This window comes from Hippopotamus amphibius, chromosome 5, assembly GCF_030028045.1.
Source record: "Hippopotamus amphibius kiboko isolate mHipAmp2 chromosome 5, mHipAmp2.hap2, whole genome shotgun sequence".
Classification (NCBI taxonomy): domain Eukaryota; kingdom Metazoa; phylum Chordata; class Mammalia; order Artiodactyla; family Hippopotamidae; genus Hippopotamus; species Hippopotamus amphibius.
Genome location: NC_080190.1, coordinates 75,876,761 through 75,892,945, shown reverse-complemented (window position 1 = coordinate 75,892,945; position 16,185 = coordinate 75,876,761). Strand labels below are relative to the sequence as shown.

At 41.2% G+C, this 16,185-nt stretch overlaps 1 protein-coding gene across 7 annotated transcripts in view; it reads right to left on the bottom strand.

Moving 5' to 3' along the window:
- FAM13C (family with sequence similarity 13 member C) overlaps positions 1 to 16,185 on the bottom strand; it is a 122,261-nt gene that overhangs the window by 5,547 nt on the left and 100,529 nt on the right. For 5 of the 7 annotated variants that reach the window (XM_057735872.1, XM_057735871.1, XM_057735865.1 and 2 more), the window contains 4 exons: positions 11,634 to 11,715; positions 10,017 to 10,228; positions 2,354 to 2,449; positions 835 to 1,034 (listed from right to left, as the gene is read on the bottom strand). In XM_057735872.1, the coding sequence (XP_057591855.1) occupies positions 835 to 1,034; positions 2,354 to 2,449; positions 10,017 to 10,228; positions 11,634 to 11,715 (590 nt within the window). The remainder of the gene's footprint in view (positions 1 to 834; positions 1,035 to 2,353; positions 2,450 to 10,016; positions 10,229 to 11,633; positions 11,716 to 16,185) is intronic. The other 2 variants (XM_057735866.1, XM_057735868.1) reach the window with 2 other exon arrangements.

The following is a 16,185-nucleotide window of genomic DNA, read 5'->3' as shown; positions in this document are numbered from 1 at the left end:
AGCCAACCAACCAAGAAAGAAAGAAGAAAAAAAGAGGGAAGAAAAGGAGAGAGGGAGCTAGGGAGGGAGGGAAAGGGGAAGAAGGGAGATTGATGTTCTGCTTCCAAACAGATGATTCTCCTCTGAGCTGAAACTGGGATACCAACAGATATAAGCACACAAAAATCTCAGCTTACAACTCAGTCCTTGGTCTTGCCGCATCTATTTGTGGGAATTCCATCCCTATCTTGGGGCATATACTCACCACACTATTATACACATTAAAGAAAATCTCATAGTCTGGCCTATAATACACAAACCAAAGAAGGCCAAATGATCAAGACGAATGCCAGCTACTGAATAATGGTAATACTAATGAAAATCCAAATAGCTCCTGACTGAGTGGCCATTAGGAGAAAAAGGCCAGCTCATTTACTTTAGTCCCAGTCTGGAAAAACCGTTTTATCTACACATAGAATAGACTAGGATAAAGCCCCTGACAACTGTTGACCCAAAACAGGACCCCAATTCCTTTTGGTCCAGCATTTTCAAAGGCCACTTCTGCTTTACCCACTGCCAAGCATTAGATTGGTGCCAGACCCTGCTGAAAAGATGTGCAACTGCAGCAAACAGAACATCAGCATTTATGACATCTTTAGGATCTTACTGGGAGCCTTGGTTCCTCAAGGCTTTGTCTTCTCAGTTTTCCTGTTAAGAAGATAACCAGATTGTGCTTTCTGGTAGATAGCATTTTTTAGAGGGTATAATAGCTCTTCTGAATTCTGTGTGTACATATAAGGTCCCCCAGACCAGAACGAGTTAAAAGGAGACTTCACACTTAGGATTCACACTCACATGGTGGCCTCATGTAAATTTGACATGGAGAGGGCTGGTTGTTTGATTTCTTTCTTTTCATCTGGTAGCAAGAGCCTAACAGGCTCAGTCTCATTAGAGTAGGTGAGGTGGTCGCCAACAGGAAGGTGGGATTCTGGATTTGGCAAAGAAAGTTGTTGGCTTCCCTGTGGACAGTCTTCATCAGAGTCTTCTTCCTCCTGCTTATCATAGGAAGAGTTAAATAAAGTCACAAAATGCTAACTGCCTCTTGAGGAAGCAAAAACAGGAAGGGAAACCATAGATAGACACCATGAAAACAGTCGATGACCCAGTGCCTACTGAGAACCAAGAAGAAGCAACTAAGAGGAACTCTTGCTCAGTTGCATCAAAAATACTTGCAGAAGTTAATGAGCAAAGAAGCACCCATCCTGGCTTAAAATGCTCACCGAGCTCAGCTCTGCTGGCCCGAAGAAGGCACAGACATCTAGGATATGTTCCAATCTGGGCCGCACTGCCTAGTAATTCTTCCCTCTCACCCAGACCTTCTGGGCCCCAGCTTCATAACAGTTACATGGGTTAGGATGAGATGGAGCACAGACTCCCTTTGTCATCCAAAAATACCCCAAATCAGGTCTTGCTGTGGGCCACGTGGTGTGTGAGATACAGAGAATACTCAGAAAAGTGACAAATTCAAGGAAGAGCTATGCAGGCCAACAAAATGGAGTTACTCCTTAACCAGTTCTGCTAATGCTTATCACAACCAAAAGATTTTCCTGCAAGGAAAGCTAAAAATCCTTCCCCATTTTAAATTATGCTTCCTTAATGGGAAAATTTCAGAGAGTATGAAAATCACAATTGTCTTTGTCTTTAGAATTGTGGAAGTATAAATGTACTGAAGTATACTTAAATTTATATTTGTTAATATTTATTTCTTTTAATATTGGTATCTTGAGCAAGTGACTGTTCTAGTATTGATGGAGTAGCATTTGTGGTGCTCTTCTAGTTCTGTATTCCCATAAACCATTCTGTATTAAAAGCAGCCTAACTCAATTTCAGTATTCATATTTTCTATTGAAATAAATCTATTTATATCTTGCACAGCGATGGTCAAACGGTACCAAAAACAAATGCTTCATTATATCAAGGAACATACTATCAATTTTCTTATTAATGGAGAAAAATTAACAACACACAGACTAGCACGGCTCTGTTTCGTCTGTGTTGTTGTCGCTTAGGTAATGCCAAACTAAAATCCACCGTCTGTTTGCCTCACCCAAGCAATGAAAGCAAGTGTAAAACCTGGCTTCAAACATAGAATTGCTATCTATTCCTGTTTCACAGTAGTTTTATCAGCCACTGTTAAGTATACTATTGGAGTTGAGGAAGACCGTGTTTCTACTCTGAAATAACAACTGGCCTTGTTAGCAGCATATCCTGCCAAGGAGGCTCCTTTGTAACTCTCATGGTGCTGCCTCCCTCACTGAACATCAGTACAAAGCATAAGGACAGACTTCCAGTTAATGCAAACATCCCGACTTACAATTGTGGGAATAAGGGAAGGCGTGGACAAGATTTGCTTGATAATTCTGTATCGGTCATAAAGAGGCTTTATGAGGCTCTTGTCTTGCTTAGTTACCTGGAAAACACAAAATTAATTATCGTTACTTTCTTGAATAATGAAAACACATCTCAAATAATGAAAACACATCCATGTTTTTAGCAGGCCCAAAAAAGAAAAAAAGTTTTGAAGCCTCAAAGTAAGGAATTACAATACTCAAACGCAACAGTAATTTTAAAAAGGTAAGTCACTTATAAAATACTTTACGAAGCACATGCCAATTTTCTTCTAGGAAAGTTTCTTAAAGGACTTTTAGGGAGTCGAGGGAGGGAGGGAATATGTGTATAAATACAGATGACTGAACTTGGTGTACCTCAAAAAATAAATAAATAAAATGAGAAAAAAGAAAAATAAAAAAAGGACTTTTAAAGATGTTTTTAAAGCTTACTGAAGGAGTTCTCAATGTTTAAATGGTAAGAAGCCTGTTCTTTAATTACTTCTTCATCCTTAAAAAACCAATGGGTGACCGAGACCTATCGATTTTTCTTCTGAAACGTATTTCATCTGGACTTTCAAGATTACATCCACAGACACCAATGTTGTCCCGGTCTCCATCACTACATACTTGGATTATATTCTAGCTTCCTGGCTATATCTGACATAAACTAAATATTTTGAATAAAACAGTTAACCTCTCTGAATTCTCAATTTTCTACCTATAAACAAGGACGTCAAAGTTAAAAAGTTCCTTCCAACCAAAAAATGTCATAACCTCTTGGTCCACTAATGCATTCTGTTATCCCTCTGCTCTGTGACTCATCCCTAAGCACTATTTTCAAGATGCCACAAAGTATATAAAATTTTAAATAGTTCCCTACTTATCTATTAATCATCTACCTAAGGACTCCCTGCCCCAACCTTCCTACCTCTCCATCCAAAATGACCAGACTCCTCTGTTTGCCTTGGTTTTCCTCCCTGATGTGTATCCTGCACTAATTTTCTACATATTTACTACACACAACTTCCTTTTCACTCTAGTCCAGTGGTTCTCGCGCGGCAGGTAGTGGGAAGGGAATGGCAGAAATAGCACAGAGCATGATCACCCAGGTGTCCTATCTGACTCCGCCTTCCAGATCCCCTGGGAGAGTCCCGAAGGGAAAGAAAATGGCTCAAGCATGTGTGTTTTTTAAGCCTTCCAGTTATTGTCATGCTACCCTACCCCCATCCCAGTTGAGACCCGTTCTGGCCCATGTTGATCTTCCTTTTCTCTGAACTTCTCCGTATCTCACTGTCTGGGCCTTAACTGTTGTGTGTGTTTCTGTCTTGACTGCCCAAATAAATTATATCACGTATTGCTTTAAAGTCTCACAGTACCCAACATATCCCCTTTCCTAATACCTATCTAACGACCCAGGTTTACACACAAAAGTAGTCTAATTTTTAGCAATCTTCATATAAATTCCACAGGCTATATAACCCAAGGCTCTTTTATTTTCAGTAGAAAGAAAGACCACCCCTCTCGAGGGTTTTAAGTATTGGTTAAGTAACCCCAAGAGTCTTTCATTTTCTAGCCAATCATTCCTTAAACATTTTCTTAGTCATGACACATTTTTACATGGAAAAAAAAATTCTTTCACAGATTCCATGGGATTTTAATAGGTGACAAAGAAAAAGAAATCTCTTAAGTTCAGAAAACATTAAAATAATGTTTTTTATTCAGTATCTTATTGGAACTTATATTCCATAGAAAGCACTTCAGAAAATGATGCATTTAACTATTATTGGCATCTCTCTATTGCAGTTTGATTTTTGTGATTTTATGTATTTTTAGTATATTGTCTGGATTCTAGAAAAGCTAAATGTACTCTTAAAAGAGATAAAAGAGTGACCAAAAAGCAAGTTAGAATGATGAATGCCATTATAGAAAAGTTCCTTCCACACTCGATAAAAGTCAGGGTACAAGTACAAGGCATGGCACTCATGTTTCCCTCTAATGATGCTACGATTGTACTCTTGGGATTATTGTTAAAGTAATCCCCAAAGACAGATGTGAGGGTTCAAGTGGCCTCAGGACTTAATGCCATAAGTGCTTATCCTCAAATATATTTGGACAGAAAGGCAGGCTGCCTGAAGAAGAAGGGTTAGTGGTGAGATTATGTGCCAGGAGCTATCTTCTACTCAGGGGCCTTTGAAGACAAGCTATTACGAGGCCTACGAAGTCAGTCTTCATGGTGGAAAATGAGTGAAGAAGTAGGCTCTGCAGGATAGGTGCCTCAAATCTAAGAGGAGAAATACAGTAGACTTTGCTGTTCCTCGGTCACTTTCTACTAAGAATCAGACCATTTTCTCCTCTGAATTCAATGGCTCTCTGTTTCTGAAATGCATCCTCCCTCCCTAATTCTGCATACTGGTGGCCGACTATGGTCTGTTAATAGTATCTAACTTAGGATTTTTATTTAAGTGGAAAAAACAAGGATCGTGTTGAATAACCTGCAAGAGTCAGAGAGATCCAGTGCGGGAATGGGTCGTCAGATTTTAAAGATAAACGTAAGGAGATAAACCCCAAAGCGAATTATCCTTACTTCCTGCTCCTCCATTGTTTATGGCATCAGAAGACATGAAACTTAAAGGAAGTTGAACAAGAGGGGACTGTGCATAGAGCAAAATTTGATATGCTTTGTTGATATCTGGACAGCTCCATCATACAAAACTCCTGGCCCCCTATCCAGTAGGTGACTCGAGTCATCAAGGTCTGGAATAGCAGCCCCCAAACAAGCTGGCTTTCCAAGCAGAACTGCTGCTGAGTGGTCAACCCAAGTGTTACTGCTCCCTGGGCCCTGCTCAGAAAGTTCTTTGGGAAGAAAACTGCCACAGCTTAAGTGCTTTTACCACCATGCTTGTTTCCCTGCTCCCCATGGCACGGGTCCCGTGTATTCTTTCACAGTAAACCACAGAAACATATAAAAATCAGTTGAACCGCCACTATAAACAAGCTCTCTCCTTGAAGAGGAAGTAAAACTGACATTCTCCTTTCTGCACAGTGAGCGATGGGAATCTATTACTCTTTGGCTTTAAGGACTCACGTTCTGCCAAGCTTTCCCTGTGTCTCAGTCTCCCCAGCCCCTCACTGAGGGCGACAGTGTACGTGGAACAAGTCTGACCGTCTGAACTAAGCCGTCAGTCCAACAACATGGGAAGTCAGTCATGAACGTGATCCTACAGAGCAACCGCTGAAGAGAAGGGCCTGGTTGATTCAGATTTCTAAGCATATTGCACATTAATATTGGCCTTGAAAAGAGAGGCCAAGAATTCAGATAACCGCCTTCAAAAGTTACACACTATTTTTAATTTGGAAAATTATGGAATCTCTGAACCTTAGATTCTTAATGTGCAGATTCTTACTATGCAAAATGAGGATCATTTTTAATAATCTTATGTAAATGTCCCTGGCACAGAGTCAGGCATACTAAGTGTTATTTAAGCTATCAAACTAGTTGATTTGAGGTGACTATCAATGTTGTAAATTACCAAAAAAGGAATACCATGGTGCTATTAAAGCATAAATTTTAAAAATAAAAAAAATGAGAAGCTCTCTGTGTTGATATAAAAAGCTATCTAGAATATGCAAGGTGAAAAAAGGATACGTGATTACGTAGACTGCTACCTTTTTTTAAAAGGGGCAAGTTAAGAATGTATACTGATACTTTCTTGTATATGCTTTACATAGAAACTCCAAAAGGACACATAAAACATTAACAACAATAGTTCCAGCACCTGCTTAGGGGTGGGAGCCCTCAGAACTGGAGCTGGCAGATGGAGGAGGAAGGAGTCTTTTTGGGGGGGGGGGGGGATTTTTTTTTTTAATTGAAGTATAGTTAATGTACAATGTTGTGCTAGTTTCAAGGAAGGAGTCTTTTTAACATGTAGCCTTTTATATTTTTTTGAACCATGTGAGAAAGTATTACCTATTCAGAAAATTAAGTTTTTGTTAAAATGCTAAGTAAGAATAACTTAACGGGATCTTCCTTTTGGTGCCTTTTACCTAAACTCCTCCCTCTCCCCAGTGCATAACAATTTACTAATCAGTTATCAAATGTTTATTTGATTTTTAAATAATAAAATGAATTATTATTTAAAAATCTGCTTTTACCCTCAAAGAAGTGGCAGTCGATGGAAGGCCAGAAGAAATAACGGCCATTACTCATCCAGCTGGTAATCTGTGCTGTGCGCCTGACCCCATCTACAGTTCTTGGAAAGGACAATAAAAAGGGGATATATGCCAGTACCAATTCAGGATTTTCAAAAGAAAAGGACATAAATAGGTACCACAATCAGATCTGGGGGATGATTCACTCATTTCCAGTGCTCGATGGATACGCTGTGACCCAGAAGTGATTATCCCCAAAAATCATCCACAGATGACGAAGATGACTCAGCGGCAGTATCTCAACTGACAAGGCAATGCTGTAGGGTTTATCAGCTTTACTATGAGCTCTGACTAAACACCAAATGCAAAAATTTGAGGAAGAGTCATAATAAAGCTCTCTCTAGAAAAGAAATAACTCTTCATCTTGAAAGCTTTAATATCTAATGCATTTTAAGCAGTAAAGCAAAGATCCCTGATGAAAATCATCTGTCAATTTGAGTTTAAAGAAATGGGACCTAATGAGATCATCTCAAATGCTAATAAGCTCACTGAAGAGCCAGGAGTAATACTAGTTTGGAAAATTTCAGTCCTCCCTTTGCTCCTGCTGTGACGTCTGGACTCCCCCTTAGGAACTACCTACTAGCTGCCTAGCCACTTCATGGTCTGCTGTGTTGAGCTCTCCCAGGAGCAGTACTGCAGCTTTAGATATTGAGACGTACATGTTCCACTGCAGATGCTCTCTAGTTAAAGGGTCTAAGTTTAGCCCACTGCAGAGACAGGAGGTTTATTTGAAGGGGCTTCTGACATTAAACAGTTTAACAAATATTTCATTTAAAAGAAATAAATTGCCATTTAAACAACGATGACTTCTAAAGAACTCTGAGGTTTTTTTCTGATCATCAGACTTTGTTGTTTTTTTTTTTTAATTTGACTTAGATGCCTCAGTAGGGTGACCCACCATCCCAGTTTTCCCAGGACTGAGGCTTCTGTGGTCCATGGAATTCTCAGTGCTAAAGTTAGGAAAGTCTAGGGAAACCTGGGACGGTTGGTCACCCTATTCCTGAAAGATTTTAAAATGAACATGTCCAAAACGGACCTCCTGAGTTCTCACTCTCACCCTCAAGCTGCTCCTCCTCTAGTTTTTCCCCATCTCAGTAAATGGACCCATCTTCCTTTCCTTCACTCCCTACCATCCAATGAGTCAGCACATCCTTTTGATTCTGTATCTAAAATATACCTTGAATATGTCTACTTTCCATCTCCAAGGCTACCATACTAGTCCAAGCCACCCATTTCATCTTCCTTTTTCCACTCTTTTCCCCTGTGATTAACTCTCCATACTGCAACTCGAAAAGATCTTTTACGTGTAAATCACACCATGTCACTTTCACACTTACAACTATTCAATAGCTTCCCAGTACTTTCAGTGGCCTAAAAATTCCTGTGTTATGTGTCCTGATCTATCTTTTCTGACCTCATCACATGTCATCCTGTGTTCCAGCCCTCAGACCTGAGAATTCCAACTACAGACAAGCTCTTCCTTCAAAGGCCGTCATACTTGCAGTTCCAGCGATAACGCTCTTTGCTGCTCTCTTGGCCTGCTGATTCTGCATTCAATGTCATCTTATTGGCCTTCCTAATCACCCTACATAAAACAGAAACCATCCATACTCATTATTTTCTATCATATCATCTGTTTCTTTGCACAGTACTTATAATAATTTTTAATGATTTTATCTATTGACTTATTTTTTGCTGTATCCCAACTCCCAGAAACACATGAGCTCCGTGAAAGTGGTAACCCACCTCACTTCTCTATCTTGTTTATTTTTTATATCCAGCAAGTATCATAGTTCACAACACATAGTAGGCACTCAAATCTTTTTGCAAATGAATGACTGTCCACTGGTCACCAGGCATCTCCTGTTACTGTCACAATAATTATATAAATAGGTATTATCTGTATTTTATAGACGAGGAAGTCGAATATCAGAGAATTAATTCACTTGCCAAGTGTATATGATTAGAAAGTGTCTTGTTCAAGGACTGAGTCCTGCTCTAAGTTTATTATACCAGTCCCAACTCATCCCTCACATCTTAGTCAAGTGAGTAGGACACAGAATTAGGGCTTGGGTGTTGACCAAGCTGCTTTTATAGATGTGGTCAAAGTAACTATAAAATACAGGAACGACCATCAGAAGCACTGAAGGATGGAAAACCACAGATGTGCCTAACTATGTGTGTGTGTGTGTGTGTGTGTGTGTGTGTGTTTATACACACACACACACACACAAGTTATCTACTTATCCACTAGCACAAAGTCTAGAACATGGGGGTGGGAGGAGGGGACAGGTTGGCTGAGTGGATGAAAACCACTAGTCACAACATATATTGGTTATTTTTAAATCTAAAGGCATTTCATAAGGACAGAGGTAACCTAGGGCCCATTTCTACTTGTAGGTCACATGTACCAATGTAAAGGACTAGTCCAGGGTGTATGGTAAGCCTTTTGGGATTTGGCATATGTTGCTATCTTATGATCAACACTAGATAATGCACAGTGGAACAAGTAAAGCCAGCATTCTCCTCAAGAAGACTTTCATTTCAAAGTCAAACATGCGAGTTTGTTCTTTCATACATCCGTTCCCTCTGCCAACACTTACTCGATGCTCACTGTGTATAGACACCAAGGACCGTGAGCAGTAAACAGCCTAAACTCTCCTCGAAAGTCCCCATAGCATGGGAGGCAGAGGGGGCGCAGAGCGTGCTGAGGGCGGTGTTAGGGTAGCTACAGATTATTCCAGAAATGAAAAGCAACCACACCACTCAGAGTTCCGACAGGAAGGACTACAAGGAAGGTGGTCCTTGGCGTAAGGAAAAGGTAAGCATAGCTATGCAGGATGAGGAGGGATTAACCAGGTAAATGCTAATTGCTTTCAGCATCTTTTTTGTAAAATGTAATAAATCTTTTCTTCAAGCTCCAGGCTCACATAGCCAAATGCGTAATTGACAACTCTATCTGGGTATCTCACAAAGATTTCAAAACTAAGATGTCTAAGCTAAAGTCTTTAGACATCTTACCTAACACTCCTCAAGAAATCCTATCTCTATTCTTATATAAAATACTAAGCCACTTTCCTTATTATTTACACCTCATCTCTGCTTTATTATTTCTTAATAAAACATCCAGTAAAATGAGATTGTAATCCTCATCTTGGGTTCGTTTGCTAACTTACTGGGGGAAAGCTGGGGAGAAAGGAATATGAAATACCCATCAGTATGCAACACTATAACCTCCAGAATGGCAACACTCTAAAAGCATGTGCTAACCCCCTAGGTCATAGCTAATAACCCACTAGGAACTCATTGGACTGAAATTTCAGAGCCCATCTCCTAAAGGTATTTATGGGGTACCAGAGTGCTCTTACAAATTGGTCAAAACCTGATCTCACTGGCACCATGTGGAGTGCTGGGGCCCTGTGAAGGCTGGTGAGGTACCTGAGGACCCTCCTGAGAAGGGAGCTGCTCTCTCTCCTCCTTCAGGCCTGTCAACACAGCGTCTGGACTCTCCTCTCCAGAGGGGCCGGGCTCAGGGCCCACAGCTTCCGGCTTCCCATTCTCTCCGGGGACTGTGGGTTGCTCACAGGATGGATTTCTAGGTGAGCCTTTAGGAGCACTCCCTTGTTCTTCCGACAGCTTCAGTTTTAGTTCTAGGAGAAATGGGATGAATTACCATGCGCAAGGAGGACTCACTGGCTCTAATAAGAGCAGACAGCCTTTCAGGAATTCCTCCTCTGATGCCAAGCGAGTGGGAATGAACGATGCAGGCGATGGCTCCCCAGATGTGAAAACAGGGGGCTCTCGAGGCTGGGATCTCATGCAAGGGGAGGATCCTGAGGATCCTGTGTGGGAGTAACTCCGTGGTTTAGATTTCAGAGGAGGATTCCTGGAAGAAGACCACTAGCACCTGGCCCCAAAGTTTTCACCTGTTATCCACCACAGCACCTGAGATTCGACACTCAAAGATTCATTTTCTTGAAAGTTGTGCGGCCATTAAGAGCCTCTGTGGACATGCAAGTACTTCTGGAAGGTGTTAACACAACACAGACATCTGAGGATACACAGGAGGGCGGGGAAGGGGAGTCGCAAGAACCAGCCCCAACTTAACAGGTTTCACAATTCTGTCTCTGCCAATATTTAAAATCCAGAAACCACCATTATTGCAATGTGGCTTTATATAAACCTACATAATTAAAAATAAAAAGGTCACCTGGGACTTATCAGGAAATTACATTTCATAATATGCTAGGGGGCTGGTCGTTTGAATGAGGCCGTTTATATTGATTTCTCAGTTACATAGCTCATTTTCTTTGTTTGATGTTTGTTTTTTAGTTAGGCTTTGGCATGGTGTTTAAACACTGCATATTTTATAAATGTGTTACATCACTACAGTTTAATACCACTGAATTAATATTCCTTTCCAGTTCTTTATCACCATCCTTCTTGAAATCTGGAAAAATCCGCATGCTTCTAAGTATTGAAATAAAAGTGTAGAGAGAGGAATAAAATAAATTTTTATTGGTAAATAACCACAGTCCCTTAAAATGGATTTTAGAGTTAATTAATACTACACCACCATCTCAAGAGAGACAGAGAGAAAAACACTGGATTAGGAGGCAAGAGAACAGAATTTTACTCCTAGCTCACCACCTCCCAGATTCATCACCTTTCCCTCTCTCTGGACATAAATGTCCTCATCTGTGCAATGTGGTACGTGGGATAAATGACTGCTCAGGCCTCTTCTGTTCCCAACATTCAAGAATCCAGTAACCCAGGGAACTGAATACTCCACATGTTGAAATGTTCCTGGCACTGAAGTGAATCATTCCACTTGGGAGTCTGGACTTCCTCAATCTTTTTATAAGGAGATGTATAAATGGGATCAAACAATGAAGGGGACCCAGGGCCCTTTATTTCAAGTCAGGGCCTCTGATCCAGGCAGGAGACAAGGTTAAAGAGGGCACAAGTGGAAGAGAATCAAAAGCTCCTTGGAGCACATTATCACAATCTTAACTGCTTTCTTCCTGAGAAAGGAGATCCTTGGCTGGCATTTACCTTTGAGCTGTTTACGACCTTTAGCCAAATCATTCATCCATTTCAGGACTTCAGGATTAGATGTCTTGTCACCATGTGAAGGCTGTGAAGGAAAGAAAAATGGGGTGGAAGGAGGGAAAGGGAGGGAGAAAGGGAGGGAGGAAGGGAGAGAAGAAGGAAAAGAAAAAACAAAAATTTTAAACAGCTAAGGCACACAAAGATAGTTTAGGAACATATAAAATCGGGCAAGAAATTCAGGCATGAAATCTCCAGCTGAGGGAGTTGCCTTTGAAAAACAGAGCAAACATTCTTGACCTCTTCCACTCTTTCATCCTTGCCATGGACATTGTTTCTGAACACATCTGGTCACCCAGCATTTTCTACATAGTCGTAACCATGCCAGCGTCCCCTACAGTCTAACCCTCAGTCACCTGTGGGCTGCCCACACCACACCCCATGCCAGGCCATTCCTTGTATCAATGTAGATGGCTGTACTGATACAAACCAGTGCTTCCTCCCTTGCCTCTGCTCACGACTTATGACCACAACCTGCCTGGAAAACACTGACGAACTGGAAGCTTTAGTTCCTATTGGTCACATCCTCCAAGCTGAAGAAAGGAGACCCCAGGATCTCTAAAACCTGACAACAGTCTGAGAAGTCAGTGAGTAAGTGGGATACCCAGATTTCAAGTCCTCTCACTGTTTATAGACTCAATATCCTACTGGGCTAGCATTAAAGTAAAAATGAACCATATGAGTGTGGACTCGGGCAAATTGTTTAGCCTCTCCATGCCTCAGTTTCATCTACCAAATGAGGATTATAATAGCATCTCCCTCACAGTGTTGCTGTGAGGGATAAATTAGTGAATATACGTAAAACACTGAAAAGAGTTCCAGGCACATGCTAAACACTCCAGATGTGTTAGCTAGAATTTAAATTATTATTATTGTTATTATTACTGGCAGAGGTGATAGTAGTAGTAATACTAGTAGTGTTACTACCAGACTTCAAAGGAATAGCGAATAAGTCTTCACTAACAAACATACCTGTAGGGGTATGCATGTCCTACCTAGTAGCTACTCATACTTGGATGTGGCAATAAGAATATAGTTTTAATTTTAGAAGAATATGACTCTGTTCATACAAATCATTCACCTTAACTTCTGGATTTCTTTACAGAGCATAAAATTGAATTTTCTGCAGAAAAGAGAAACTGGGAGAGAAGAATAACTAAACATACCTAGCCTCCACCCCCACAGATCAGTAGGAAACTTTCTTAAACAAGTTGAGGCCCTGGTAACTTAAATACAGGCTCAAGAAGATTAGCGGTTACTTTGAATTGGGGACACACAAAGAGCTACATACGCATGCTCGAGAAGACATCACAAACACTGCAATCGTAGCAGATATGTGTGCAACGTCAGTGACAAGTCTAGCAGCTCTGCCATGTTTATAGAGTCCATTACATCCATACCACATCAGCAGTATGTTGGTGAGAGAGAGAGACAGGGAGAGGAATGTGTTCCTCTCAAGTTCAAAGGAAAAAACAGCGCTTGTGTAAGAGGATCATCAAATGTACATGGGATTAGATATTTTAATTGTGAAACACAAGACATGGTTCTGACACTTCTACAGTGATGTAAAAACCATACTTTAAAATCAAGATGGAAAAATAACACTGAGGGAAAGTGACAGTGATTTTTCGCCTTAGGGGAGCCCAGAGGGGAGACTGGTTTCCAGGAGGGAAGCCCTGGTTTCAGGACCACGGACAGTGACAGGGGGGCACGCCTCCAAACTGCTGTGCCTGCTCCTACCCATGTCTGCTAGAGTGATGCACTGTACTACTTCCCTGATAGAATGCTTATTACTTTGGCTTTGGATACAGTCTGGTTATATGAACAGTCAATGTTTTACACTTGGTTTCTCGAAATTCTCAGAATTCTTCACTCTGATCTGAAAACACATCTTGTTCTCTGGAACACATCTTTTTCACTGGATATGCTCCACACAGTTAATACAATCTTCTGAAATACTGTTAAAAACAAAAACCTAAGACCCTAAGCCAATGACCATCAAAGAAGCTTTCAGTACTGCAAACAGGACTGAACAGAAATTTAAGGCTGAATTTTCTAACAAAATATTTTAAAGCTTGAAATCATTTTCTGAAATGAATTTTGTATTTCCCTGCTCTTGGCGGAGCTTTCAAAAGAGGTTAAATCAAGCTCGCAAGGATGGCAGCTCTCAAATCATATGGCAAGTCTTTATATACAAGCTGTGGATCTTCAAGCCTTCTAACGTCTGAACTGAAATATTTCACTTTAATGGGCCCCAAGGGTCATACACCCAAAAATTACACAGTGTAGATTTTGTTCAATGTAATTAAAATGGAGCTCCTGAGTCACATAACTGGACCAGATTTTCAGTCTGCCAAAGATGATTCAAAAGACGCCTTAGAAAGATTTACTTATCAGTAATGAAAGGACCAGGCTTCCCTGGTGGCGCAGTGGTTAAGACTTCACCTTCCAATGCAGGGGGTGCGGGTTCGATCCCCAGTTGGGGAGCTAAGATCCCACATGCCTTGCGGGGGAAAAAAAAGAAAGAATCCGCCTGCCAATGCAGGGGACACAGGTTCAAGCCCTGGTCTGGGAAGATCCCACATGCTGCAGAGCAACTAAGCCCGTGCACCACAACTACTGAGCCTGTGCTCTAGAGCCTGCAAGCCACAATTACTGAGCCAGTGTGCCACAACTACTGAAGCCCATGCTCCTAGAGACCATGCTCCACAACAAGAGAAGCCACTGCAATAAGAAGCCTGTGCACTGCAATGAAGAGTAGCCCCCGCTCTCCACAACTACAGGAAGCCCGCGTGCAGCAACGAAGACCCAACGCAGCCAATAAATAATAAATAAATATTAAAAAAATAAAAATAGAAAAAGGAATGAAAGAACCTATGTTGCTGTCTTGGCTAGACCAATTCTTTGCTGTGTGAACCTGGAGAAGTTACTTCCCTTCTCTGGGCCTCAGTTTCTTCAATGGTAGAATAAAATAAGACTAACTTATCCCTCCTAATTCTATCATTCTCTAAATCTACTGAAAGTGGACATCTGGCTGAAACAGCCTTTTCTAGGTCCATTAGTCTGACAATAGTCAAATGCAAAATCAATTGTAGGGAATAAGCACGTTCTGGATAGAAAGTGAAATGGTTACATTCAACAGAGAAGGAAAGATGTATACTGCATCAGGGCATCAGACCAGCGTGGAGGTTTCAAAAATTAGCAGTGGGTGCTATTAGCTCCACAGTCAGGCTGCCAGGAAGGAAAGCCATACACACAGCAACCAATTAAAGGCCATTGACATGTCAGACCGCTAACCACAGCCTGGCACCCAGGCAGGAAGGGTGCGGGAAAGCCCTGTTTCCTGAGACATGGAAGGTTCTGATTACACCAAAGATTTTAACACACACACAAGCAGTGACCATGAAGCCTTCTTCCTTTACTGCTCCCAGATCCATCCATCTGCATGTTTAAGTGTGTGGGCATGTGTCTGCCCTGGCTCTAAAGCTTCTCCAGACAATGACTGGAGATGTCAGGAGAAATTCTCTTCTAAAATAGTCGGCTGCTGGGTGGCTGCTATAGTTGAGAAAAGTAATCCAGGGTCTGTAGCAGCAGGTAGAAAAATCTGGTGGAAAATTAATGTCTCTAATTCTCCTTTATTTTTTGACAAGGCGGAGGTTGCCGTGGGATAGCCTGTTCAAATATCACTCATACAGATTAGAAAGCTAATAACATCTAGGACCACTTACTTCCTTTGTGCCAAAACTGTAGTAAGCATTATATACACAATCCCTCATTTAACGCTCACAAACTTAAGAAGTCACTACTAATAGTAACTCCTCTTTACAGATGGACAAACTGAGACTCAGAACGGTAAAGTGAGAAGTCCAAAGTCACAGAGTTCCTAAGTGGCTGTGCTGGATTCAAATCCAGATCAGCCTGATTCAAGAACTGCCAGTAAGAAATATTAACAAGCCCTGGGGATGGAGCCCCTAATTGTTTTTCTACAGTTTACAATACGAGGGCATCGCAGATCCAAAAACACTCCAGCAGCAAGCAAGGAAAATCAGTTTCTCTCAGGCTATCTGGAGGTCTCAAAATGTGGACCTGTAATGAATTTTACTTCTACTCCTCCACTGCAAGACCTACTCATCTTTAACCATCCCAAGCCTGAGCTGATAGAACACAACTACCTTAACAAGGTTATCAGTCTTTGCCGGACCTCCGTTTCCTTATCTGTAAAATAAAGGCCTGTACTCACAGTCTGTAGATCACCCTCCTGCTCTATAAAAGACAATAAGTAGCTGTGACTACCTGACCTCGAGGAAGAGAAGCATCTTTAACACCTGAAGGTTGTCTTGAAAGCCAATCTGATTATTTTTTTCCATTTTGCAAAGCTAAAAATCCTTCCTTAAAACTCCTCTTTTAGTGAATTTGAAGCCACTGTGGGAAACGCGGGACAGGAAGAACAGGAGAGTGGAATATTACCCACTCTCACCTCCCTCCCCAGAACTTACCC